The sequence below is a fragment of the Podarcis bocagei genome (genome assembly GCF_964188305.1).
Source record: "Podarcis bocagei genome assembly, chromosome: 10".
NCBI lineage: Eukaryota > Metazoa > Chordata > Lepidosauria > Squamata > Lacertidae > Podarcis > Podarcis bocagei.
This window is the reverse complement of record NC_138135.1, coordinates 54,010,864-54,037,103: the sequence shown is the minus strand read 5'-3', so window position 1 is coordinate 54,037,103 and position 26,240 is coordinate 54,010,864. Positions and strand designations below refer to the sequence as shown.

Here is a 26,240-nt window from a genome sequence, read left to right as displayed (position 1 = left end):
TATGTGGGGAGATATGCTCTTTACTTAACATTCACAAGTTGCTTATGGATTAATTAGCCCATCTGCTCCAACAAATGTATCCCAACCTCTTTTGTTGAGACCAAAGAGACCAACCGCAGAAGCCAATATTTTTATGCTCTTTATTAATTGATTACAGTTATATCCTGCATTCTACCTATGGAATTCAAGGTGACGTACATGCGCTTTCTAAGCAGCCACCTGCCCTGGCATTGACCTGACTTAAATCTTTAACAACATATGTATCATCTGCCTCCTGGATTCTATTGGTGGGCAGGAATGTGAAAACATTCTAGAAACAAGATGCTCTTTTCCCCAAAACATACCCGAAAATTATAAATAGTCTGCAGTAAATCTTAGCAAGAGAGAGACCAACCTAGCCCCATCCATTGGCCAGAGAATGAATAGGTGCTTGCTTTCCTCTTCCTTTTCCACTCCTTTTTTCATTTCATATCATGTCTATTAGATTGTAAGGGACTGTCTTACTTTTTAGTATCTGTTGGCACCTAAATTATTTTTACTTAAAATGTTCAAACTCCATTTCTGAATGTGTGAATTCTTCAAGGGCAGTTCTTTATTCTCTGAGAAGCAGTCTTGGAGAAATGATGAATCCCTAGCTCAGAAAGGTAATCATAGGCAATGTTTTCATCATGCTCCCAGTGCTGTTTATCCATGTAGATGGAAAGGTGGTGGAAGAAGCGCTAAATGGGAGAAAGAGCAGCCCAGTCTTGGGACAAAATGAGAGTGCAAAGGGCAGGCCTGCAGGCAGCATTAAAGGCCTCTCTGCAAATCTTTTGAGTTATACACCCAGTGCTTTTTTTCAAGAAAAATAGTTGCCAGAACCCACCATGAAGTTGTTACGGTAAGTTGCCGGGCAACTCGGGGCAGCCCTGAACAGATGCTGGTTTGACAACAGCCGTGTTCACCTCTGGTGGAGGTTCTAAAAACTACAACAAGCTGTCTCTATAGCTGGTTTGGCAGTCGTCTTTGGTTCTGGTGCAGGTCAAATAAATGTGTCCCCACCTCCCTCGTTCTTTTAGATTTAGGCAGATGGCTAAGGCAGCTTGGAATGGCCCTCGTGCAAATGTGTGTGAGTGTAGTGGTAGAGGTCTAGCTGGAAAGCTTAAAGCCTGCTACCGCTACACAGGAGACAAATTGAAGAAAAGGAAATATGAATTGGCCCCGCACCATAGCTTGACCAATCGCAGCTAGGAGCAGCTAGGAGCTAGGTGGAGTCATAGATCTAAAGAACAAGAAGAAGAAGAGACTTTCACATGCTGGCCAGCTTCCATTTTGACTTGAAATATTCATTTTTGGCTTCTCAGAAGTACATAAAGGCAAGAAGCGGATGGGGTGGAGCACCAGCCTTGCAATGTCACACACCTGAGAGGTGCCAGAGCTGCACTCTGGCGCACTCTGGCTGAAAAAAAGGAGCACTGGATACACCAGTTGTGTTGCCGGTGCTATGAATTCATAAGTTGGAGAGCCAACACATTGATTTTTAAGCTAGACAACCTAGACCCTTATATGACTAGAGATGAGCATTGGTTTCACTGGATGAGGGCAGTCATCTGCAGCAAGTAACTAACTGCAGGATTCTGCATTTTGCAACTACCACTAAGAGGTTTTATCCATTTGCCAGGCTGCTTACCTTAAAAGTCCTTTCTCGTTTTGCTGTACCCCTGTCTACCTGTCCTATAATATAGGCAACTGGCGCCTCAGGGTCCCTGATATAGGAATCCCTTGAAAATGCTAGATGCCTTAGACCAGTGTTACATCAGCACATCTGATGTCCACAGCACATGCTCCAGGCAATTCAATATTTCTACTGGTCTGTGCAAATGAGAGGCGCCATAGTGGGCTGTGCAGTCTGCCCACCTGCTTTGAGCACAGAAACCAGGCAGATTGGCACTTTTCTTTTCCAGTGAATGTTTTTGTGTACAGTAGAGCACACACCTAAAGCATGAGAAAGTCAGTGTAAGAGACATAGGGGGTCTGAGGCATGTGCAGATGCCTTTCCTTTCCCCAAAGGTAACTCTTAATGGGAATTGTGGTGAGATTTGCTACTAGGTGAAAAACACATTTTTCATACTAGGAGCAAAGAAGTGTATCGCAAACTCCACATGCATAGCAATAATAATAATATAATATATTTTTTTTAAAATATTTACTGAGGAGATGTTAACTGCCATTATATACTGCGTATATCTTTTCTTTTCTTTTTTACCAAAATTGGCAGGATTTCTAAAATGGGTGACCTTTAGTCAGAATAACTAACAGTGTTGATGAACTTCAAATGATGATTAAAAGAAGAGGGTTGTGTCCTCAGTGGTTTACATCCTCAAAGGAAATCATATGAGGATGGAAGCATTCTAAAGGTCATGGGATTCCCCCCCCCCAACTTTGAGGTAAAAAAGAAATGTTGAGGGAGAACAAATTTAATTGTGAAGTGAAATACTTCTTGTGTAGTCATTAGCAGGTTAGATTTCTTCCTTGCAGCAGCTTTTTCAACCTAGTAGTTGGTTCTACATTCTGCTGCTGTGCTCTTTTGGTTTTGGTTTACATTCATAAAAGGGGATTACTAAATTTATTTATTTATTTTGCCTCGGTTAAACATTAATGTAACAATGCTACATTACATTGTCCACTAAGAGTGTTATTTCTTAGCTTGCTTCTTCTTTTATTATTATTTGAAGACAATTTTATACAGTCTTAACACCATTAACATCAGAAGGTTTTACAATGATAATAACCCAAATACAGTCAAGAGCATATCTCGTATGTTTTCAGCAGTACCAAATTCTTCACATTCTTCACAAAATCCCTTGTTTTGCTCTTCATTCTCCTTCTTTAGACTCCATCATTTTAACCTCTTAAGTCACATATATATCCTTAACAGTTTTCCAGATGCACCCCAATACCACCCTCCCCCCATACCTATTACTTCCCTTCACTCATGTATGATCTTCTTTACACAATATTATTCCTCGTTGTGTTAACCAAAATTTATATTTATTATTCCATATATATTATAGCAGCGTCTTGTCTACTTGCATGGTTTGCATATTAAATTTAAGCTCTAAAACTTAATCTTTCTATACAGTGGTACCTCAGGTTAAGAATTTAATTCGTTCTGGAGGTCCGTTCTTAACCTGAAACAGTTCTTAACCTGAAGCACCACTTCAGTTATGTTAATGGGGCCTCCCGCTGCCGCCGCTGCGCGATTTCTGTTCTCATCCTGAAGCAAAGTTCTTAACCCGAGGTACTATTTCTGAGTTAGTGGAGTCTGTAACCTGAAGCATCTGTAATCTGAAGCATCTGTAACCCGAAGTACCACTGTATATTCCTTTACGCACTTACACTCTTTGTTAAGTTTTTGATTTGAGCAGCCCCTAATTGTTGCTGTTAATTTTGCCATCTCGGCAAATTCACAGATTTTAGCTCTCCGTTCTGATATTTGTGGTGTTTTTCCTCTTTTCCAATTTTTTGCCACTAATAATCTGGCTGCTGCTGTTGCTGCTGCAGCTTGCTTCTTGTAAAGCCAAGTATGTGTGTATATCTGTTATCTTGGATAGTATCTAACACTGTATGTACATTTCCTATATTCTCCCTGCAGCCCCTGGAGGGGACCCTCTAGAGCAGAATTGGGGGCATGGGTGCTGCAAGGAGGTAGACAGGAAGATGACATCCTGTTGCCTGAGCTGATGTCAACTCATGCAATGCTCATTTCCACCCTTTAACTGTAAATCACTATTACAAGGCAGAGTGGATCATCCATTTCTCTTACATTCTTTTCCCTAGATGTATTTTTTAAAGGATGCAACAAACATGTACTTTTTATTTTCTCTGCTTCTTTCTATTTCCAGGAGGATAATATTTGGGAGTCGCTCTATATATTATAGAAAAGCCGTAACAGGGTTTTGTTTGCTATCTAACACTTGTCTTCCGTCTTGCTTTGGCGTCACAGAAGAGTTATGGTTAAGGATTATATAAACGTTGATAAAAGATTAGATAAATCACAACGTTCTGCTTCTGATATCCTTTCTTTAATGCTAAGCTGGGTGACATTTGTTTTGTCTTAGGTCAATGGCAAGGATCTTTCCAAAGCCACCCATGAAGAGGCAGTGGAGGCTTTTCGGAATGCAAAAGAGCCCATTGTAGTCCAGGTCCTTCGGAGAGCACCTCTCATCAAAACACCTGGGAGCTCACAGGATGTTCGGCTCATGGATGCTTGCACACAGACAGATATTACGTTTGAGCACATCATGGCTCTGGCCAAGCTAAGACCAACCACACCTCCGGTACCGGATATCTGCCCCTTCCTGCTTTCTGACAGGTATGATGTAGGATTTGTTTCTGCGGCCCCAGGAACCAATGCAACAAATGATCACTACAAAAACAAGACTGGAACTCCTAGGCAGAAACTGGCTGTTCTGAAGTTCATTGATTTCAGTAAACTAGGAGATCCATGGACAGGGGGCTGCAGCCCCCGTCTTCAACTGCAATGTTTTATTTTGGCTTTTTGTAATGCGATGCTTTAATTCAGGTTGTAAACCACTTTATTTATTTAAAAAAATAAAGCAGTATTGGAATTATTCAAATAAATAAAATCTTAAGAAAAGTGCCCTGTAATGACTTGGAAACCCATAATCCATTGTGGATCAGACAAATTTATGGAGGATAGGTTTTTCAGGTGTAGTGTGGGGCTGAATACAGTTGCATTAGGACACAGAAGAGGCTCTTGTCTCATGCACCAAAGCATCTTCTTAGCCAGCGTGGAGAACAGGTTGCTAGAACTGGTGAGCCTTTGAACTGATCTAGTAGGACTCTTCTTATGCAGACCTGTGTGTTTCTAGGTTCTGCATGAGTTTGGAACTCTTCTACTGAGAAAAATAAAACTTCCATTACAATGCTGGCTTTAGTCCTGTTCAAGTGTTTGGCCAAAGCTTGAGCAGCCAAATGTGTGTGTAGTTTATTGCAAAGCTTTGAAATGGACTAGAGGTGGTTGGAAGTCTGCTTGATCAAGAACCCTGTGTCATCAAGGTGCAAAGGTCTGAGAGGGAGCCTCATGCCTGGGGACACCAGGGTGAATCTTACCTGTGCACCCATGTGCTTTTACTGCGTTTAACCCCTTGTGTGTTCAGGCAAATCTCGGACAAGGCTGTTGGCTTTCTCCATTCTCAGGTACCACGCTGTATCAGTGACTTCTGGGATTTCTGTTCTGTTTTGTTGCATCTTTGTTTTCAAGACAGAAATGGTTATCTCAAGCCAGAGCTGCCTCCTTGAATGCCCAGAATTTTATTGGGTGTCTCCAATAATTCCGTTTTGAATGCATTCAATCAAAGATTTGCCCAAACTGTTTGAATATCTCTGTATTTGAAGCAACACTACAGTTTGCTGTATTATTTCTGTCCAGCCTATTTTAAGAGGTTCGGACAGCCTGAAGATCTTTATGGGTCTATTTCAAATCTCAGGCTCTTCTAAATAATATGCTGTACAATTTTATTTTATTTTAAGCTACAGAGCTGGGGGTTTTTGAGGACTTCAAAAATTTTAAAAATCTGGTTTTAAGTGCCTAACCTGCTCTTTTTGTTCTATGTTGTTCCACATAGCTGCCATTCTCTTCATCCAGTTGAACATGAATTTTACGAAGGTAATGAATACCTTTCCAGTCTGCCTGCAGATGTAGATAGAACCGAGGACTTTGAGTACGAGGTAAGACCATTGGTACAGCTCCCCACCCCCATCCCCTTTACAGTATAGTTTTTGCACATCTGCAGTCGAATGCCTTCGAAAGACATAATTTAAAATAAAATAGCAAAGCTCACTCTGGCCTCCGTCACACCTGTACAATGTCTCAGTCAGATATGCCCCTGGGTCTGAAACAGTATGAATGAAAGCAGAACATTGATGGGCATCAGATTGTGGGTTCACAAGGCTGATTAAATGCGCCACATGGTTCTCATGTCAAATTGTTAAGCTGTGCTAGTTTTATGCTGCGTCCTTTCCTATGAGTGCATTAGAAAGGTCTAATTGCTCATTTTCAAAGGGAGGAAAGGGAGAAACGTTATGCTGTTTCCCTAGCTTGATCTTGTAGGATCGTGGAACCTGGACTTTGCAGATCAAGGCCCGTGCTGTAAAATGAGAGATTCTTTGTCTATTTCTTTTACATTACGATTCCCGAATGGAGTACAATGAGAACAAATTGTATGTGGTGCCATGAGTATCTTATCTATTGTGTATTTATTCTATCTGTTGAGAGGCTATTGAAAAACTGTGATGTATCATTTCCCCAAATAATAGCACACTTTTAGAAATGTTGGTCCTTTGTTAGATTTTCATTTCAAAATCTAAAGGTTCTCTTTATTTGACAGCCATTAGATGTTTACCTTTATTTTAGCATAGTGGCAAAAGACCAAGTGTACCCTTTTAGGAATATATTATGTTCAGGCTTTGTATGGGTTTTAAGTTGCAAACAGATTTTTTTTTTCATTAGATAGCTTCCATTCAATAGCACTTGTGATTAAAAAACGGCCACAAAAAACCCTGTTTGTCTTTATTATATTTGGTCTGCCTTCAGGACATGTAATGAAACCTTGCTTGATATTTGGAAACTAAACAGAGTAGTTGAAGCTTTGACAAAAAGGCAAATTGGGCTCTTTAATGGCACCCCCCCCCCCCCTGTTATTGAGACAAGGCTAGGGAAGTCTGCAATTCTTCCCATAGGACAAAGGAAAATGAAATAATGTTGGCTCACCAAGCTTACCTAGGATAAAATTTATTTGCACTGTTCTAATAAATCATTGAGGGATTGGTAAGAAAATTCACCCCCCCCCAAAAAAAGAAAACTAGTCTTGCGAAGATCAAGAAAAAGCTACTAAATTCCTGGTTAATAAACTAGCTTGTTTACTGAGTAAGTGGTTGTGTGAAAGCTTATGCGTAATACAATTATTTGTGTGATGGGAATGTTACAAATACTAAAATGCAGTCTGATTGTATGTGTATATATAAAGAGATTAGCACTGTAGAATCATGTCCTCTTCATGACTATTATTAATCGATAATAATAGCCAGTATAAGTATTATGACAGTGGTAAATGAGCAGGTAGGTGTTCAGTAGTCGGTAATATCTACTAATCACACCCTCCTAGTCATTAATTTGCTGTCAGCTATGATTCAGTAGCCCAAGGCAAACCCACTGATTGACTAAAATAGAGTATGTTTCACATGAAATTTAAATAGGAAAGGAGCTGTCTAATAATAATAATAATAATAAATTTTATTTATATCCCGCCCTCCCCAGCCGAAGCCGGGCTCAGGGTGGCTAACAACAATAAAACAGTACAAAAGTACAACATAAACAACATTCTAAAATCATTCATTATAAAAATTAATATAATGTCTAGTTTGCAATGAGAAGAAAGATATGTTCCCGAAGAAGTGAACAGTCTCCATTCTGTCAGATCCAGATAGGAAAGGCAATTCCTGTGGCATAGGATGGAACAAAGCCACTGTACCTGGCTTCGTGTTAAAAATAATCTCGGTTATGATAATAAGGAGGCAACATTTTATTCACACAGCTTTGCACACATACCGCACTATGAGTCACCACTGTGTTATTCACTATCAGCCTGATCTAAAGTCTGTTGGGATCAGTGGTAAAACTGGATCAAACGTCTACATGCAAGATGGAAATACGAGAAAAAGTCTGAGTCATATGGCTTAGTGGAGTGCCCTGCACCTAAATTCTCGCCTGTGGACTTCCAGTGATCAGAGCTATATCAGCAGTGATGCAAAACAGTCAAGAGGATGGGGGCATACTGAAATTAGATGCTACGCGGCTCGTAAGCAGTGAATTTTCTGAAGACTATATACTTTCGTTGGGGCACAGGGCATACCTCATGCAGACATGCCCTCCCTGTGGTCTCAGGTTTCACTTTCTGATTAGAGATTTAGTGCAGGTTAGAACAGAATAATAGGGTGCGAGGGAGGCTTCCAGAACAACCCAAAACTACTCTCAAATCTATCACACGAAACAGGCAAATCGTCTCATTCAAATAAGGTATTCGTGACGGCGGAGTTAACTGCAAAATTAGATATTTCCAGATTTATTCAACCCCTCCCAAATTCCCCTTCATTTTTTTGTTGGTGGTCTAGCAAGAATATGTTCTATGTAAGTATTTAGGGCCTTTCAAAAAGCCAATGATGGACCCAATAGACTGTAACAGATCTGTCTATCTTGTGAATGCATATTTAGAGTCTTTTCAACACATGGCTTATTTGCCCACTAGACCAAAACAGATTTGTCTATCTTGTAAAGCCATATTTAGGGACTTTTTAAACACAAGGATTACCAAACTGATAGCCTGTAACAGCTCCCTTCAGAGCTCTGATAGCCTCTAGCCAACCCTTTGCAAATATTACTATTAGTTTTGTAAGTGTGGCTATGTTTCGTGCATGCTTAAAAGCTATGCATTTCTACACCACACACACTAATTTTTTGCTGAAAGAACTTACTGTAGCAGTGCTAAAGTCCATTTTTAATTTATTAGTGGGCCACGTTTGAATCTTAGTTCTTAAATCTGAAACTAAGTTTTAATGAACTATTGGAACGCCCCACCCCCGATTGAACTTGAACTTCTTTCAATCAATTTAACCTCATGTGTTTGACCTTTTGCTCCTAACATGACCTTTCCCCTGAATACTGGTCAGAATTTAACTTTGGAAATTTTTGCCATTGACAATTTTTTCTTTGGATTTTTTGTGCATCAGGGTGTCACGCATAAGGCTCAGAGACCCTGTCACACACTTTGGGGTTATGCTTGCCACGCTTTACACAGCTCAATTATTTTAAGGGCAAGGTAGCTAATAACCATTGTAGGAACAGACTCTTGACAATGCCAGTTTCTGTGTGCCATGGTGTCCATTCCTCATCTGTTATTTTAAAATGTGCAGTGAGGAGTTGTAGCTGCTGTGTAGCATAATATAGCATGGGGCCACTGGCAGAGGAAGAGGAGTGGGGGGGAGCGCACCGCCCCCAGTAGCGCAATGCCGGTAGGGTGCCATCACGGCTGCCCACCCCGCCCATGCTGGGCGCCACACCCCTGCAGGTGGCACGCTCTGCCCCCAGGATGTGCACCACGCCCCTGCAGGCGGTGCGCCATGCCCTGGGACATGCGCCAGCCCCACCCTGCCTGCTCTCCGCCCCCCGGTGCCAGAGCAAGAAGCTCCGCCACTGCATGGGGCTATGCAGAAAGTTCAGAACCTGTCAGAAAGTTCTTCCTGATATTTAGATGGACTCTCCTTTCCTATAACTTGAATCCGTTAATTGCCTGTGTGCCTGCACCTTGGAAAAGAACATCTGTTGCTCACCCTTAAGTCTTTGAATTATATTTTCAATGAAGTTTCCAGGGATGAACAAACTGTCCAGCTCTGCCTTTGATCCAAACTATAGGATTTCTCTGTTTGTCTGCAGTCCCGAATATCACAACCGTACAGTAGATCAGTGTAGAAAACATTTATGCTTGTAGTCGTTAAAATTTCAGACCCTTCCTTTATATCCAGCTGAGGTCATTCCCCCCTCCCCTGCCCAAAACTTGATATAAATCAGAAGGAGCCCTGAGCAAGTAAAAGTCAGATTCCAAATTCAGCAGCCACGAGAAATAATTTAAAATAAAGGCCTTGAAGAAATATTGTGCTCTCTAACCACAGTCCTAATAAAAGATATATTTGTTATAGCCTAGAACAGTCAAAGTCATGAAGAGGGTTATAATTTTCCATTGCAATTATATCTGGAACATTTGAAGGGACAGAAGACTAGTATAGAGGAGAAACGGATCTATATAGAGAGTACAGGAAGAGTGTGGGAATTGGGCTCTCTGGTGAAAACACAGTGGGTTGAATCCAATGGATAAGCAAAGCCACACCAATGGGATGTCCCAACGTGTGAAATGAGGTGATGCAATTTTAGTAAATTCCTCCCTCCCCCTGCATGCCCCTCTGCTTCGCCCAAAAACTGCTTTGGCGTGTCCCATTTAACAAATAGAAGAGGTCATTTTGTGCATGGAAGGGCATGTCTTGTTGGTTTGTAATGGAAGAGGAAATATTCCCATTGTGGCAGGGGAGAATGATAGTGATCACTGATGTCAGTGCATCAATACTCTGGCTACCAATGTTGCTCATAGGGGAAACATCAGCTCACAACAGCTCTCAGGGCCTTGTGCCTGTTGGTATGGACTGCTATGCCCAGGAAGCAGCTCATAGGATTACCTTGATTGGGACTATAAATACACGTATTCATTATTCTTGGTACTATACTGTAATAAAGCTTTATCTGTCCCCCATTTTGTTTAACACAAATGCATTTTACAAACATTAAGAGAGGGCAATGCCATGCTGTAATGCACTTGTGTATTATTAGTCATGTCTTAAGTGGGCCAGAAATGGACAAACTTGGTTAAACTATCTATCTAAGGTCATAGAGGAAGTTGGTAATCGGGATGGCAAGCCAATACCGTATCAGTTATTCTAACCTCTAAATCACATTTCCTTGTATTTTTTTTATTCTTTATTTTTTTGTTATCTAATCTAGACATAAGTGGATCATTGAGGTGAATCAGGATATCAAGTCAGTTTCTGTCATGCTTGTTTATTCTTAATCTTTACGTCTATTTAGAAGTGCTCATCATTTAGGGGGGAAAGGCTGGCATTCAGAGCAGATGAGATTGCCATCATCTGTAGCTGTCACTGGTAATGAATATCCCAATTTATGGACTTCAGTTGTGTCCCTAACTCAGGAGTATCACTAGGGAGGAAGCAAAAAGGACACAAGGCTGACATAGGTAAATCTATCAATGTTATCGCTAATCATCCTGTTGGTGTTAACAATAGAGTAGGGAATACATCAAGCTGGTGATTTTCATTTTGTTTCATAAAACAAGTACAGGCCTACTCCTCATTTCACTTGAAAGATAAATAAAATTTATGCATTAATGTCACACATTATGGCTCCCACCCCACCCCTAAGGAAATGAAGAAATGTGAGCTTGTTGTTTGGCATGGCTATGCTACCTTTTATTCGTTTGTTTGTTTTTTTCCATGCAGAAGGTTCCTGCAATTTTCTCTCCTTTTGTGAATGAGCTGATATAAATCATCCACTTCTGTAGGTTTATATGGATGCTAATGCATCACATCATCATGTATTCTCTACATAACACGCAACTGTTCAAGAAATGTTTCAGAAATGCACATCATATTTCAAAGTCGTATTTTCAGTCTGCCTTAAAAGAGGCTTTTGAATTGGTTCAAGAGGGAGCCAATTTTATGGCATGTGAATTCCAGTAAACATGGGATCACATAGCAATTGAATTGTGAGTGGGAGGTTTACTCCAGGTGTTTGGGCATGAAAATAAGGGGAGATTCTTGCATTACAGGTTTCACTGGATTAGCTGCATGTACTGGAGACACCATTCCTTGGTGTCTGCACTGCCACATCAGTTACTGTCTACCGTTTTCTCCTTCTCCTTCTCCTTCTCCTTCTCCTTCTCCTTCTCCTTCTCCTTCTCCTTCTCCTTCTCCTTCTCCTTCTCCTTCATTCATGGCCATTCAGTGCCACAGTGATTCCTGCTAGCCCTGAGCAGTTAGCTAGCCTGACAAGTGCTATAAGAATCATATGAACTGCCATGCCAACCTCTGCCACATAGAAAACATTTTTCATTGACCTCTGCATAGAGGCAGTAAAGATTGAAATGGTCATTAGCCTGGTGTTTTATCAGCATTTGGCATATGCAAGAGCCCTAAACTGCAATTCAGGCAAATAAGCAGATTTCCAACAGATGTCTAGCATGCAAGCGCTCTGCTCTGCAACTTGACTTTAATTAACATGCCAAAATAGTTTTCACAGAGTTTTAGCTAACAAATGCTCAGATGTGTGGAACTGCAGCAACTGTGGCAATTTTCAAAATGCAGTTGTGTATTCTGATGGCTAGATGAATGTTCCTCGGAACATATGCCGGCACATCTGTTGTATTGCCTACATCTTGATTGGGTGGCTATCTGCTGAGAAATATGATGATGCGATAAATAAATCTCTCCCCTTACTTCCTGAGCCAAAAGAAGCAACAGTGATGTTTGCTCAGCAAAGTATACATTAGTAATATGAGGAGGAGGAGGATGAACCCATAACAAAACTAAATTATGGCTTCCACTATTATGCAGGGGGAAACTGGTAAAGTCTAATTATTACATGCTGACATTCAGTTAATCTGAAATGATGGGGCAGCAACCACATCAACCATTTGTGAAACTAAATATTATCATTATATACAAAAGGGCAGCTCTTGGAGTGAAAGTCTTCATTTTAATGTGGCCCTTACATTTGGGTGCCTTATGCTGAGATAGACCATTGATCCATTTAGCTTGGCATTGTCTATGACTCTACACTGACTGCCCATAGTCTTCCAGGGTTGCAAGCAGAAGTCTCTCCCAGCCCTGCCAGGGATTAAAGCCGAGACCTTCTGCATGCAAACCAGATGCTCTGCCACCGAGCTGTGGCCCTAACCCTGGGTGCCTTTTAAAAATTGTTATATTGGCCGCTTTCCAGGAAGGACCTCTGCCTGTGCAGCAGGACTTCCTCTCCCTCTTCTCTCGCCTCATTCCCCATGCATTTCCCAAATCTACTCCAAAACAGATTTGGGGGGCACAGGTGAGGGGAGCCCTGTTATGCTAGTGGAAGTCCTTGCACAAATGGGATAGCTTTGTTAGATACAACCTTAGCTGGTTTCCCGCTTCTACTAGTTTAATAAGTGTTGTTGCTTTCAAGAAACATTTTTCCTTTTTTCCATTTCTTTTCCCTTATTCCTTATTGCTTGCTTGTATTTCTTTTTCCACGGTTGTGTTCATTTTTGTTCCCCTCATTTGGACAATACTTCCATTTTCTGAAAGAAGCCTTATTGTCTCTAATAGCTCCCTTGACTCTGCTCATTTATCATGCTGGCATTGCCTTGGTCTTGGTGGTACCTTTCCTGAACTGTGGGATACATTCAAGCTTAACTATTATTGTGGTTTTTGAAGAGATTTGACCCTCTTGACTTTGCCTTTCAACTTCCTGCTTACCAATCCCCTCATTTTGCAGAAGCTTCTTTTTTTATGTCAATTGTCACTCTGTTGAATTACCTTGGCAATTGTTCACTTATGATTTATGTTTCATAATACTATGGTCATTCGGTTCAGCAACACTTTGGACACCATTTAAGATTAGGTCCAGGGTTGTCTGTCCTCTGGTTGATAGTATGACCAATTGTTCTAGAACATTGCCACGTAGAGTATCTAGAAAATTTACCTCTTTGTTGTGATCAGAGCATGCATTTCCTTAGCCTGTGGTTGTAAATCATTTCAGGACTTTTTGAAGTAATTTATTAAATATCAATTTACTAAACCTAAACCACAGTGAAACTGGGGGTGGGCTTCCCCTTTTCATATTTCTAGTTATTTTGAATCAACATCCTTTTCAACATGCAGTATGCTTTTTCATGCCCTTTCTATAGAGGTTTTGTCCAGATATAAGCATGCTCAACCAAATTATCATTATGCCCACTGTATCTATGTTCTCCTTTAAGAGCACCAAGCACTCCAACTCACTCATCTTGGTTCAGAGGCTTCTAGCACTAGCATATAAACACCTGTGCACGACAACTTTCCCCAAATGTTTCTGAAACAGGTGTTTTCCCTTATGGTGTTCTGGCCTCTAGAATGGCACCAAGCTATCAGGTGGCTATCATGTCCCCCTGGATGTGTGCACCAAGCACATACCCACAACTTCCATCCAGGAGACAGTAGTATACATGTGCCATTCTGAACAATACACTGGGTAGCTCCAGACTGCTGCTGGTTTTCTACCATCACACTTGCTATTGTTGTTTATTGAGTTTCTTTACTTGTGGGTTTGCCTTCTTGCTCTGATGTAAGAAGGAGGAGGAGGAGGAGGAGGAGGAGGAGGAGGAGGAGGAGGACGGGTTTCCCCAGCCACTCTGGGCAGCTTCCAAAAAAATATTAAAATACAATGCTGAACTCACACTTGTGGGCTTCCTAGAGGCATCAGGTTAGCCAGTGTGAGAATTAGTGCTGGGTGAGATGGATATTTGCCTCATCCAGCAGAACTGCTCTTGACATCAGCTGGGGCTCCCCTCTTGCTTGTAGAAACTGTGAAGTATGAAAAGAAAAGCTGGTTTTATATTAGTCAAAATTAGAGGACCCATCATTCTTGAGGGAGCTTAAACATCCTCCTAATAAACCGAAGCATCTTATTTTGTGAAGAAAACAGTGCTTTGATCAAGACGTCATTTTCCAGCAAGGGTTTGGAAATGCGCAACTGGTAAACAGAGAAGATTCTGAAGTAGTTACAGTAGTTGTAACTTACTGAAGGGTGTGCTGACAGCTGCTGAGATTTCTGCAGCCAGGAAGTCTTTAATCCTTAATAAATTGTTTCTTCCTCTTTGGCTTACTTATGAGGCATACTCCCCGAAGAATCTGCAGAGACAGTGTAAGCTCAAGACTTAAGTATGCTGAAAAAGTATATAGATGCAGAAGGAAGAGATGGGATTGCGGAGCTGCTCCATCTGCTCTGTTGAGAGACCAGCTGTGTTTGGCTCATTCCCTTCTCTGTTACTCAACTTACTTTAGCGCTCTTTTAAGCATCTCAAGCGACCTTGGAGATTTCTTAGTTGACACAAAAAAGCCAGACTTACGTTATCTTTCCAGGATTTTTATTAATACACAGTTCAACAATCCCATATCAATATTAGCCCCACTCACTTCTCTGAAGGCCCTTCCAGCTTACAGAACAGCATTATGCATCCCTTGGCAACACTGACTGAAGACTGCCTTGGTCTGGTTCATTATTTCAGTGGCCAGGAATGAATGGGGGTTAGGGTTTCCTGCTCCTTCTACTTTTGCTATATCCCCACCTTGGTAACCTGAGTTTGAAAACAGGATAAAGATGTCTGAGAAATTGCTTGCTGGAATCACTGAGACACTGAAAATTCAATGAGACAAGCATTGGGAGTTGGGGATTAAAAGGTACATATACTATGAAGGGAGAAATCCCTGGATCTTTGTCTTACCTGCACCATGTGAAATAGAGATAACTCTCCACTTCTTTTTGGTAAGATAACAACCAAATCAATTCTGGGGGAAATTGGCATCCAGTGCGATTTGTCCTTTTCAATTCTGTATATGAGAAGCCAGAACAGTCTTCTGTCAAAATTGATAAGTGGAAATACAGTGGGGAATGCAATTTTATTTTGTTAAATGCACAACCGCCAGCAGCTCCAGCTTGTTTACATTGAGGTTGTCTTGCTCCATAGCTTTTCTATTTCCATCCAAATAGCCGCAGATGCATTGCTGATGTGAAATCTGCATATCATAACACTCTGGGAACGTTGGAGAGGGAAAGGTGGACTATTACGTTAAGTTGTTTTCACAAGTGAAGAATTTCAGTGGCTTTAAAAGAGAAATCTTGAACTTTGCCAATTCTCTGTAGACATTTTGGCACGATAGGCTGTAAATTCTGCAAACTAGAAAAGCTCAAGGGGTAACTGGAATGGATGCTGATAAAATCCTAAGATGTTCATTACCTCCCAAAATGAAAATGTCTAAGGAATAGGAGTTCAGTGCTGCTTTTAGAAAGGAGTGGAGGTCAGTGTTCATAAACTTAACTAAACATATAAGAAATTTGGAAATATAAACATGATTCTTGATTAAGGAAAGAAATGGAACCTTGGCATAACTCTGTATAGAGTCTGACATTGGTTACTTGCATTTGCATCAGTATAATAATTCTTCATACATATACTGTGGCAGAATCACAATATGTAGCTTTTGAAACATTTCCAAAAAAATGCTTTATCCCTGCTGCCCCCCATTAAAACTGTCTTGCCTGTGAATAAGCCCCATTGGACTCGGTGGGACTTACAGCACATTCCTATGCATGTCTATTACGAAATAAGAGCCACTTCATGTTACTGTTTTCAGTGTCTAGACCTTCTCCAACCTGATGCCCTTCAGATGTGGTTGCCACCAATTCCCATCAGCCCAACCAGCACATCCTACAGTTAGGGATAATGGCTGTTGTAGTTGGGAACATCTGGAGTGCCACCAGGTTGGGGGGTGGTGGATACAGATTGTCATTTGTTATGAAATCCATATATTTAGTACTATATGAAGAGTGACATGAGTAACTTTTGCAGGAAGCCTGATTAGATAGCCATTGCTTGTATTAGCTAATGCTGCATATAACTGTGGTAGGAAATCCATTTGTACCACTTCAGTAATAATGGTGCTACAATTCTTGCCCCAGCAACCTAGTTAGTTTGAAGGCAGAGAGAGGTGTTTCTTCCCCCAACAGGTCCCCCCCCTCCCCACCGAATCTTCTGCTGTAGCCATCTGTTATGTTTATGTTTCCTAACTAATAATACATAAAGGAAATTGACTTGGTGCTTTAGTAGAGACAGTAGTTCTGAAAGGATAGGGTAGTTTGTTGTGACAATACTTTCTTGGGCGTCTTGCAGTCTCAAGCTCCATGTATTATACATAATGGCATTGACATGTGTGGGCCTTCCATTTGCCATAGGGAAGAATATTTATGAAAACAAGAGACATCCCGTGTCTGCTAATTGACTGAAATGAATATTTTAGTTTACTGCAAATACAATGGGGCTGAATTTAATGCATTTCACATGCACAGAATAGAGATGGGCAGCCATGGTGGAACTGAAGAGATAGGATTCAGCATTGCTGCATGTATATTCCTTGATCTGCACAAGTGAAGAAGGTGAAGGAAAGAAAGCACGAACGTTTGCACCGCATGCGGAATTCAGCATCAGTGCTAGTGTTCTTTTCTTACAAGCAAGATTCTAGCTTTTGTGACTGTGGGAAAATAGGTGTAAAAATGTGTGTATCGTGTCCATTGACATCTCATAAGTTAGCAAATGAACAAATCTGAGAAGCAGAGGTCATAAAGATATTTCCCACAAAATATACTCTAAAGATTTAGCTCTGATAAGGGCAAGACAAAAATAATGCAGATGTTCTTTTGTCTCCATTTCTTAGAAGCACAAGCAAAGCTCATTATTGGTTTTCGGTTAACATCCTTCCAATGCACTAATGGGTGTTTTCCGGTATTTATTTATTACCTACATATTTCCGGGTATTTTCAATCTAAGCAGAGTCTATATCAAGCCACATAAATAGTTCCCCATATGTCTATCCTTACTTTGTTTGAAACACAGAGCAAAAGGACTAAATTAGTGTGGTGAATCCTGTTCCTAAGCCAAGTCCCAATCAGAAAATTAAGGTAATGAGTCAATTGAGAGCAGTTCAGTTTTAAAATAGAGATATGTGTGTGTTGGTTTGTTTTTTCCAACCAAGGAAAACTCTGCAATAATTTTATAACTAGCGATTTGCTCTCTGTGTGAAAATTATGACTTTTAACATATATACGTTCACATACAGTTTAAAGATTCCTATAGTGGCTCTCTAGCAAACTTTTGCAGAATCCCAAACAATTGCACTTAAACCATTTTCTTTCAAGGAGTAAATCTTTTCTTTCTTTCTTCCAGGGAGTAAGTCAAAGAAAAGTTTTAACACAGTGGGTGACATTTACAACCTACTCTTCTATCACCTGAAGAAATTGCAGTATTAACCTAGTTGCTGGAGGGAATAACGACTTTTAACCTGGTAATGGAAGGTTATAGTCCCCAGCCCACTATTCCATCACCCTGGAGGATGAGCAATTTAAACTCTTCTCCTATCCTTTGAGAGTATAACCTCTTCTGCTGAACGCACTTTTCCAACTCAGAAGGAAAAGATGACCTTTACCTAGTTTCTCATCCTTCACAGTATGAGTCATTGTCATTTAATTAATTGTTCTAAAAGGTCATTTCTGTGGCAAAATACTGAGAAAATTATATTCACGGAACTACGTTTATAAATGCAGAAAGTCATATTCTTGAACCCAACCCTAGAAAAGATAAGGACCAATGTGGTGTTTTTGAATAGAGTGCTGGTAAAGGAACAACAACGGGACGCAGGTGGTGCTGTGGTCTAAACCACCGAGCCTTGGGCTTGCCGATCGGAAGTTCAGCAGGTTTGAATCCCCATGACGGGGTGAGCTCCCATTGGTTGGTCCCAGCTCCTGCCCACCTAGCAGTTCAAAAGCATGTCAAAGTGCAAGTAGATAAATAGGTACCGCTCCAGTGGGAAGGTAAACGGCATTTCCGTGTGCTGCTCTGGTTTTGGGGCTTAGTCATGCTGGCCACATGACCCGGAAAAACTGTCTGTGGACAAACGTCAGCTCCCTCGGCCAGTAAAGCGAGACGAGCGCTGCAACCACAGAGTCGTTCGCAACTGGACCTAACTGTCAGGGATCCTTTCCCTTTTTAAAGGAACAACATCAGGCGCATCCCTGCCTAGCTGTAATGTGGGGGGAAGCCACTATAATTTATCTTAACCTACCTTCTTTTGTTTATGTGAAGATACAATAGAATAACTCCATGTATAGCATTCTGACCTCTGAACTCCAGGGAGGAAGAGTGGGCTAAATAGCTAGTACTTTAAGAAGGAAGAGGAGGAGGAGGTTAAATAGCAAACACATCGAAGCACAGGAGTGTGGGGTGTGTTTTCTGAGAAAAGGTGGTAGTGTGCTGTATTTTTATTTGCACATCTTCCCATCTGTGGAAGACACTATTCACATACAGTGGTACCTTGCTTCTCAAACTTAATCCGCTCCGGAAGTCCGTTCCAAAACCAAAGCATTCCAAAACCAAGGCACACTTTCCCATAGAAAGTAATGCAAAATGGATTAATCCATTCCAGACTTTTAAAAACAACTCCTAAAACAGCAATTTAACATGAATTTTACTATCTAATGAGATCATTTATCCATAAAATGAAAACAGTAAACAATGCGCTGCAGTCACAAAAACAAGCAATCAATAGCTGAACTGGGTTCCACACAGTCACGAAAAAAGAGTTGCAAAAACAAAAACACAAAATAAACAGCAAAAACAGACAGACCTCAGCGTAACACTTAAAATGGAAGTGTGGCACTCAGATCGGAAGCGTAACACTCAAAACGGAGCATGTTCAGCTTCCAAAAAAAGTTCATAAACCAGAAGACTTACTTCCAGGTTTGCATTGTTTGGGTTCCAAGTTGTTTGAGTACCAAGGCGTTTGAGAACCAAGGCACCACTGTACACTTTTACATACTTACACCCACACATAAACAATTGCAAAAAAACAACAACTACCAAGTGTTCAGAGTAGACAGTGCATTGGAAGGAAAAAGTAGGTGAGCTGTGAAACACATTGGATAGTTTCTTACTTTTGTGATACCTAAACCATTCTATGAACTGAATTGGCTCTCCCCTTTCCCTCACCCCCTGCCCCACAAAAAGCTTAGTGGCATCTGGTACTGCCACCTGGCCTGCGAGGGCAGGGCCCTGACTGACTCCAGCTGCAAAACCCGGTGCTGCTGAACAGTCTCTTGAGCTGGGGTGTTTTGCTTCAGGGAGGGTTGTTTCTCTTGTGGGTTTTTTGGTATCTTTATTTTAGATCTTGTTATCTTATACGTGGAACTTGCTCAGTTTGATTGTGTATTTGTAATGTTTTATTTCTTGTTTATGACTACTTTTGTTATATTGTAATTATGTATTTCGTTCATGTCGTAGGTTGCCTTGAGCATGGTTTAAACAGTGGAAAAGCAGCATACAAATAAAATTGTGTGTGTGTGTGTGTGTGTAAAGGAATGTCTTGTAATGAATTGTCTGACAGCATCTCTGTTGAGACACTCATACACATAGGCTTTCTGTAGGGCAACCTTCATCCACTTTGTGCCTTCTTGAGTTTGGCCTACAACGCCCATCACCACCAACCAGCACAACCTGATGGAAGTTGTAGTCTAAAATTTAGACTACAGCTTCCATCAGGTTGTGCTGGTTGATGGTGATGGGCGTTGTAGGCCAACCTCAGGGAGGCACAAAGTTGGTGTAGGATGACATGAGGGGTCAACTTGCCTACCTTAAGTTCAAAACACTGGTGCAGTTAGGGGAAGGCTGGTTATTCAGTGCCACAGCATATGATTTGCATGCAGAAGGTTCAGTCTCTGGCATCTCCCGGTGGGGCTGGGAATGTCCCTTGCCTGAAACCCTAGAAAACTATTACAAGTCAGTGCAGGATGGACCAGTGGTCTGACTCAGTATAAAGCAACTGCCTATATTCCTAGTTTACATTCGGTTATAGGTATCTTCTAACTTCATGTTCATTAAGTGTGTTAAATCTTTTTGTGAATAATTTAATAGCCAAGGAACTCTAATATCTTGTAACTTCAGGGACAAACCTACCACATGAAATGAATTAAGTTGCCAATTATTATTTATTATTTATATTGGACCTAAGAATAGACTGTGTTCTTTATGTGATTTGGCAGGTAACTCTGATTCTGGTTTATGGTTTATGTGGCTGATGGAAGGCTGACAATCATATGAGATTGACTGATTGATGGATGAATACTTTGTCTTTCCCCTGACCCATAAATCAATAGTTGGCTTGACAGAAGTAAAATGACTGTGTGATATATTGTCAGCCTCTCGTTCTTGATTTTGGCACCCCTGAAGGCATGCCAAATTTTGCTTAATGGCTTCCCACTTTAGTTTATTTGGGGAAAGAATGCTTTTACTGTGAAAATTGGAGCAGGGCAATAATAAATGAAAATAGCTTTCACTACTACCAGAAGTATTCGATCCTGAATCAAGTAATTGGGGTAAGGTGATTGGAGACTTTGTACGCCCTTATAGAGCAATGTAAAGTATTGTATCCGCAAGAGACTTTAGTCTCAAAATAACCAACTCACTGTGCTGCATTTTTTTATTTTTTTGTACAGGAAGTTGAACTTTGTCGTGTTAGCAGCCAGGAAAAGCTGGGCTTGACTGTCTGCTACCGCACGGATGACGAGGAAGACACAGGAATTTATATCAGTGAGGTAAAGTTCTGTGAGGGGGGTGGTAAAGGGGAAATAGAAATAAGCATTTCTGTAGCCTAACTAGCAGAATTCTGACAATTTTCCAATGTAAACTGTTAGCAAACTGCCTAAACTATGCCGCCCAAGTAATATAATTGTCATTGCAGGCAAGTTTGTTTAACGTAAATGTGTCAAATGCAACATTACCATGAAGCGAATTGGCTGAAAAGTCAGAATGTTGCTTTAAAAGTTAGGTGAAACATTGTCTTAGTACTGTTAACTGGACTCTTTGAGAGAACCTGCAGCTCCTTGACAACTTTTTCTGCCTGCCTCCCACTTGCCCCTTCATTCCAGAGTTTATTCCCTCGGCTTTCTGACTTGCCTGATGATCCTTTTCTTACTCCTTGAAGTTTATGGGATTTATTCCCTTTAATCTCACTCCAGAACTAGAGTAGCTGTGATTACTAGGAAGAGACTGGCTCCATTCCACAAATTAAAACAATAATTCTGCCATATGCCATACTTACAGAGTTTACGAGATTCACCAAACTTCTGCTTGCTTGCTTGCTTGCTTTTGCTTTCGCTTGTTTTTATGGTCCATACCATTTGCATGAACTAGCCCTATACAAAATTGTTGACTCTGTCCACTGGTGCCATTCCAATCAATTTTTTTTTTTTATTGCACTGCAATAAAATTGCCTTGCCATATGCATTCTTTTTATGCTTCCTCTGTGTCTCTAACTTCTACATTCATGCTGTCTTGGAGCATTTCCTGTTTATTTCCTGCCTTTCAGCATCCTTCCTGAAGTACTTACTCAAGTGCATACCTTAGTTAACAAGGACTCTCTGTCTCTTATCTCATTAGAGTTCTTTAGAACAATTGGCGAATTTTTTATTCTTTTTTTTTGGGGGGGGGACATTCATTTTAGTCAGAAGTTGTATTTCTCCTGCCACCCAGAAGCCTATGGACCAGGATTGGACACCTCGCCAAGTAGTTCAGAGCTGCAGAACATCAGAGAGCTCCAAGAAATGTGCTTCAATGAAATCTAGGACTTTTTTCCCCAAGGACCAGATCTCCCCCCTCCCAGGCACTGCCCCTTCCCCTTTCCCAAGGAGTAGAATGTACTGTTTTGAAGTTAGATCTGTAATCTATATCTGGCGAAAATCTTTGGTCCGAAGGCACATTCAGTTCATATGTTGAAACCATGAGGGTTTGGTCCTGACAAGGGTCAAGATTGCTACCTGTAGAATGTATGCAGGCGGCTTGGAGATCCCCGGAGGAAGAGTGATGTATAACTATAACAAATAAAAATATAAAATATTTACAATATTTACAAAAGCAGCCTAACTGCTGGACGGTGCTTTTATACCTTTATTTACTCCCATTTTTAGCTTGTTTCCTAAAATTGGTGTACAGACCTATCCGTCCCTAGGCCTTTAGTACTGATAGTATTAAAAACTTCTGGTTGTTTTTGAAGCCCATAAAGATCCCATCATACTTCAGCAGCTGAGGTCAGTTAGGTAACTGAGAAGTATAGGTTTCTTACTAGTTTGCAAAGATTAAAGAGAGTTCTGCTGGTTTTATCTGTCTTTGAATTTTAAAAAGTGCTCTCCTTAGCTCTGTTTTGAACCATTCTGCCTTTCCCTTCATTTGAGTGGCTGCAATTGCTCTCTTTTCATACCAGATGAAATATTTCCACAACATTTTCTCTCCAACAACACACAATATGAAAATAACACCTGTTTGGGAGGGGGAGGTATTGTCATCTTTATAAGATGTAACTTGCAAGCCGAGTCCTTAGAGAGGCTTTGCTGCATGGCAAGGAAAAATAAATGGCTTCAGATTGCCATCAAGGAAAAGGTGGCCATTAGTCAAGGAACAGTTTTGCGACTCTGATAAACCTTTAATGGAGCCTTCAAGATATATTTAGGTTAAAGCAAAATTTAACTACGTAAACCAACCATTTAGTATATTGTATCAGTGTTGAAGAAAGGTAAATCATATTTTGTAATGGCTTTTCTTCTTATTTTTCTTTGTGATATAAGGACTCAGAAGTCTAGCTTGATAGGTAAAGTGGCCATGCAAAACATTTTATAAAGGGTATGAACTTTTTAACACACCCAGTCTCTCCTGAGCATTATCAAGCTCCAACTCCTCTCATTTCCCCACATCTAGGGTTCCGCTAATAGTGATTTGGTTTACTTGTCTATCCCCACTGCGCCTTAAACATATGTTAAATGCAAACTTATTTTAGAACTAACTATGGCATTTCCACCTCATGTAGGTTGATCCAAACAGTATCGCTGCCCGAGATGGACGGATCCGGGAAGGAGATAGAATTTTGCAAGTAAGTAACTATGAGCATGCTTTCTCACTACGGTTCTTCAAAAATGTACAGTCCATTGTTTCTGTAGAATATTAGGCAGGCAAATTCTTGTTAAGGTACACCCAAATATGTGATTTTAGTATTTGTTTTACGACAGCTGGTTTTATCTTTTTCTGTTTTATCTTCTTGTTTTCAAATATTTATTTTATTGCTATTTTCTTGTGCATATTTTACAATGGTTTACGTTAACTGCTTATAGGTTTTGTTATTGATTAATGCAGTCTATAAATATTGTATCGCGCTACCCCAATCTTCATGAGGAGTGCAAGATTCCAGGGGGTTCCAGGCACTCCCCCAGGACTGTGTCTCTGTTGGGAAGATTGGGGTGCCTGGGAGGATAGTGCCTTTAAGAAATATGGTTCATTAACACATATTTACACCTGGAAGTCTGCAATGGAGGGGGTACAGAACATTATACCCCAATAGTGTCTCTCATTGCCCCTCTCGTCAGTCAGTCATGGCTCCAGGTGTCGTGGTACAGTCTCTCCTCCAATATGGTTCTGACCTCCAGTCCCCACATGGAGTTCTGGCTTCACCAGGAGCTCCTAGAGGACTAGACTTTGTCCTCCTTCTTCTTCCCAGCACACCTCTCACCAAAAATCCAGGCCTTCTGTAAAATTACACTTTCCCCTGTCACCTCATACCCCTCCCTGTCACCTTGGCAACCCCTGTTTTTCACAGACCTGAGACCCTTCCTATGATGTGATAATGACCAGCAATCAGCACCTTTGTCTCTTAATGGCTTTCCTCTTAACTACCCTGGTCAGGAGAGGGACGTCTGTGGGTTAAACCACAGAGCCTAGGACTTGCCGATCAGAAGGTTGGCGGCTCGAATCCCTGCGACGGGGTGAGCTCCCGTTGTTCAGTCCCTGCTCCTGCCAACCTAGCAGTTCGAAAGCACGTCAAAGTGCAAGTAGATAAATAGGTACCGCTCCGGCGGGAAGGTAAATAGCGTTTCCGTGCACTGCTCTGGTTCGCTAGAAGCGGCTTAGTCATGCTGGCCACATGACCCGGAAGCTGTATGCCGGCTCCCTCAGCCAATAAAGCGAGATGAGCACCACAACCCCAGAGGCAGCCACGACTGGACCTAATGGTCAGGGGACCCTTTACCTTTACCCTGGTCAGGCAGGTTTGCAGAAGCCAGCCCCAGGGATTGCTTGCCTGGCTGGTGCACTTCTGCAACATGTTTTTTCTATTCATATCCCTAATATTAGCTAGATTCTGGCATTCATTAATTTCTTGAGTTTAGGAGGTGTTACTTCCCCCCCCCCAAAAAAAAAGTATAACAATATAAATAGAATGGCAGTGGAAGCCATTCTATTCATTTTTAGCTGCCATCTCCTGGTGGTGACATTGGCACATGATGGCTGACTGAGTAAGCCACAGCACTGGTTCTGGGGCTAATGGATGCTCAGAGAAGGGAGCATACAAGGGAGAGAAGTGCTTCAGAGGAGGGAGGCGGAGGAAGGAAGAGCCGGGCACCGTGGACTCATGTTGCCAGGGCTTTCTGAGTAAAAAATACATTTTTAATAGAAACTATGGAGGCCCAGGAAAAGCCTGGAAGAGCTCCTACCATACTCCACAGAACAGAAACTTAAGGCCACATTTCTTCCCAGCAAGCCTTTTTCAAGTCCAGTGGAAATTCTGAAGAAAATGTTCATCATGGCATTGCTGTGTTCAGCCAATGCATAACAACATTAGAAGATGGAAAGTAGACAGGGGTGGGACCTGTAATACATGTTAGTGGCAGCATCTGTTGTCAAAAATATGAAATCAAGCATCCCTTCCCTAGTAACCTAACACTTTCATTCCTGTCCATGGCCGCTGCTTCCCCAGCACGGGGACTGAAGCAAGCTCACACATGCGCAAACCAATTATCCCTTTTATGCAATTTGTGCAGTTTTCCTTTTGTTGTCTGGTAATACTTGTTGATAGTAGCAAGTTGCTTCTGTACAAACAACCCTGCAACTGCTAGGCATTAATTCAGCCTTCCTGAGAGCCTGCTGGATGTTACAAGATCAATCTGATTCTATCCCATCAGGTCTTTCATTTCCTCAGGAAACATCTTTGCTGGGAAACATAGCTTTATTTCTTACTCTGCTATCAGTTCTGAGAATCAAACAAATCTCTAGAACACAATAGGATCTACAGTACAAGCTGCCTGGCTAAAACAGTCCTTGCTTTGCAGGCATATAATAAGTCGTGTTTCAGTGTGAGGGCTTCTGCAAGGATATATTATTTTATTTCTTTGTATAGTGGGGGATATGATTTTTTATTTTATTTTTTTGCAGTGCACACATCATATGATGGGGGAAGGAGGGAATTCTCATATTGCATTACCTTACTTTGACTAGATGTTGGACTGATATGAATTTGCAGAGAGGGACTAAAAAGTAATGGGCCATGTAACAGATCTGAACACTGAACTGTTTTTTGAAAATGATAAAAAAAGAACAAAATTTGATGTTATGGGCATTTTTAGTTCTGTGTACACTGTGATAAAAGCAAAAAAAAAAAAAAAAAAAAAACCCTGATGCTTAGGTAGCCCATTTCTGCTCCAGTCAAAGGCAGGTTGTTCTGGTTCAAGAAAATATTACTTATTTATATTTTAAACCATTTCTGAACTGCTTAATATTTGAAAAACTTGCTAAGTGGTATACAAAGATATGTGCAAATTTAAATCATAGTGGACCCTACTTAGCTTTGCCAATATGCTAGCAGTTCTAAGAATTCTCCGCAGTGCCCCATGAGAAGCTGATAGACAGAAGCCATGTTCAATAGATTGCATATACTCAATAAAATTGGACCATGTCATATAAAAC

General features: G+C 41.0%; 1 protein-coding gene across 3 annotated transcripts in view; it reads left to right on the top strand.

Annotated features, from left to right (window-relative positions):
• The window catches only part of PDZRN4 (PDZ domain containing ring finger 4), a gene marked incomplete at its 5' end in the record, with an annotated part of 219,018 nt that overhangs the window by 175,850 nt on the left and 16,928 nt on the right, over nt 1-26,240 (top strand). For all 3 annotated transcript variants that reach the window (XM_081211507.1, XM_081211509.1, XM_081211508.1), the window contains 4 exons: nt 4,101-4,354; nt 5,631-5,733; nt 20,954-21,052; nt 23,317-23,379. In XM_081211507.1, coding sequence (XP_081067633.1) covers nt 4,101-4,354; nt 5,631-5,733; nt 20,954-21,052; nt 23,317-23,379 — 519 coding nt within the window. The remainder of the gene's footprint in view (nt 1-4,100; nt 4,355-5,630; nt 5,734-20,953; nt 21,053-23,316; nt 23,380-26,240) is intronic.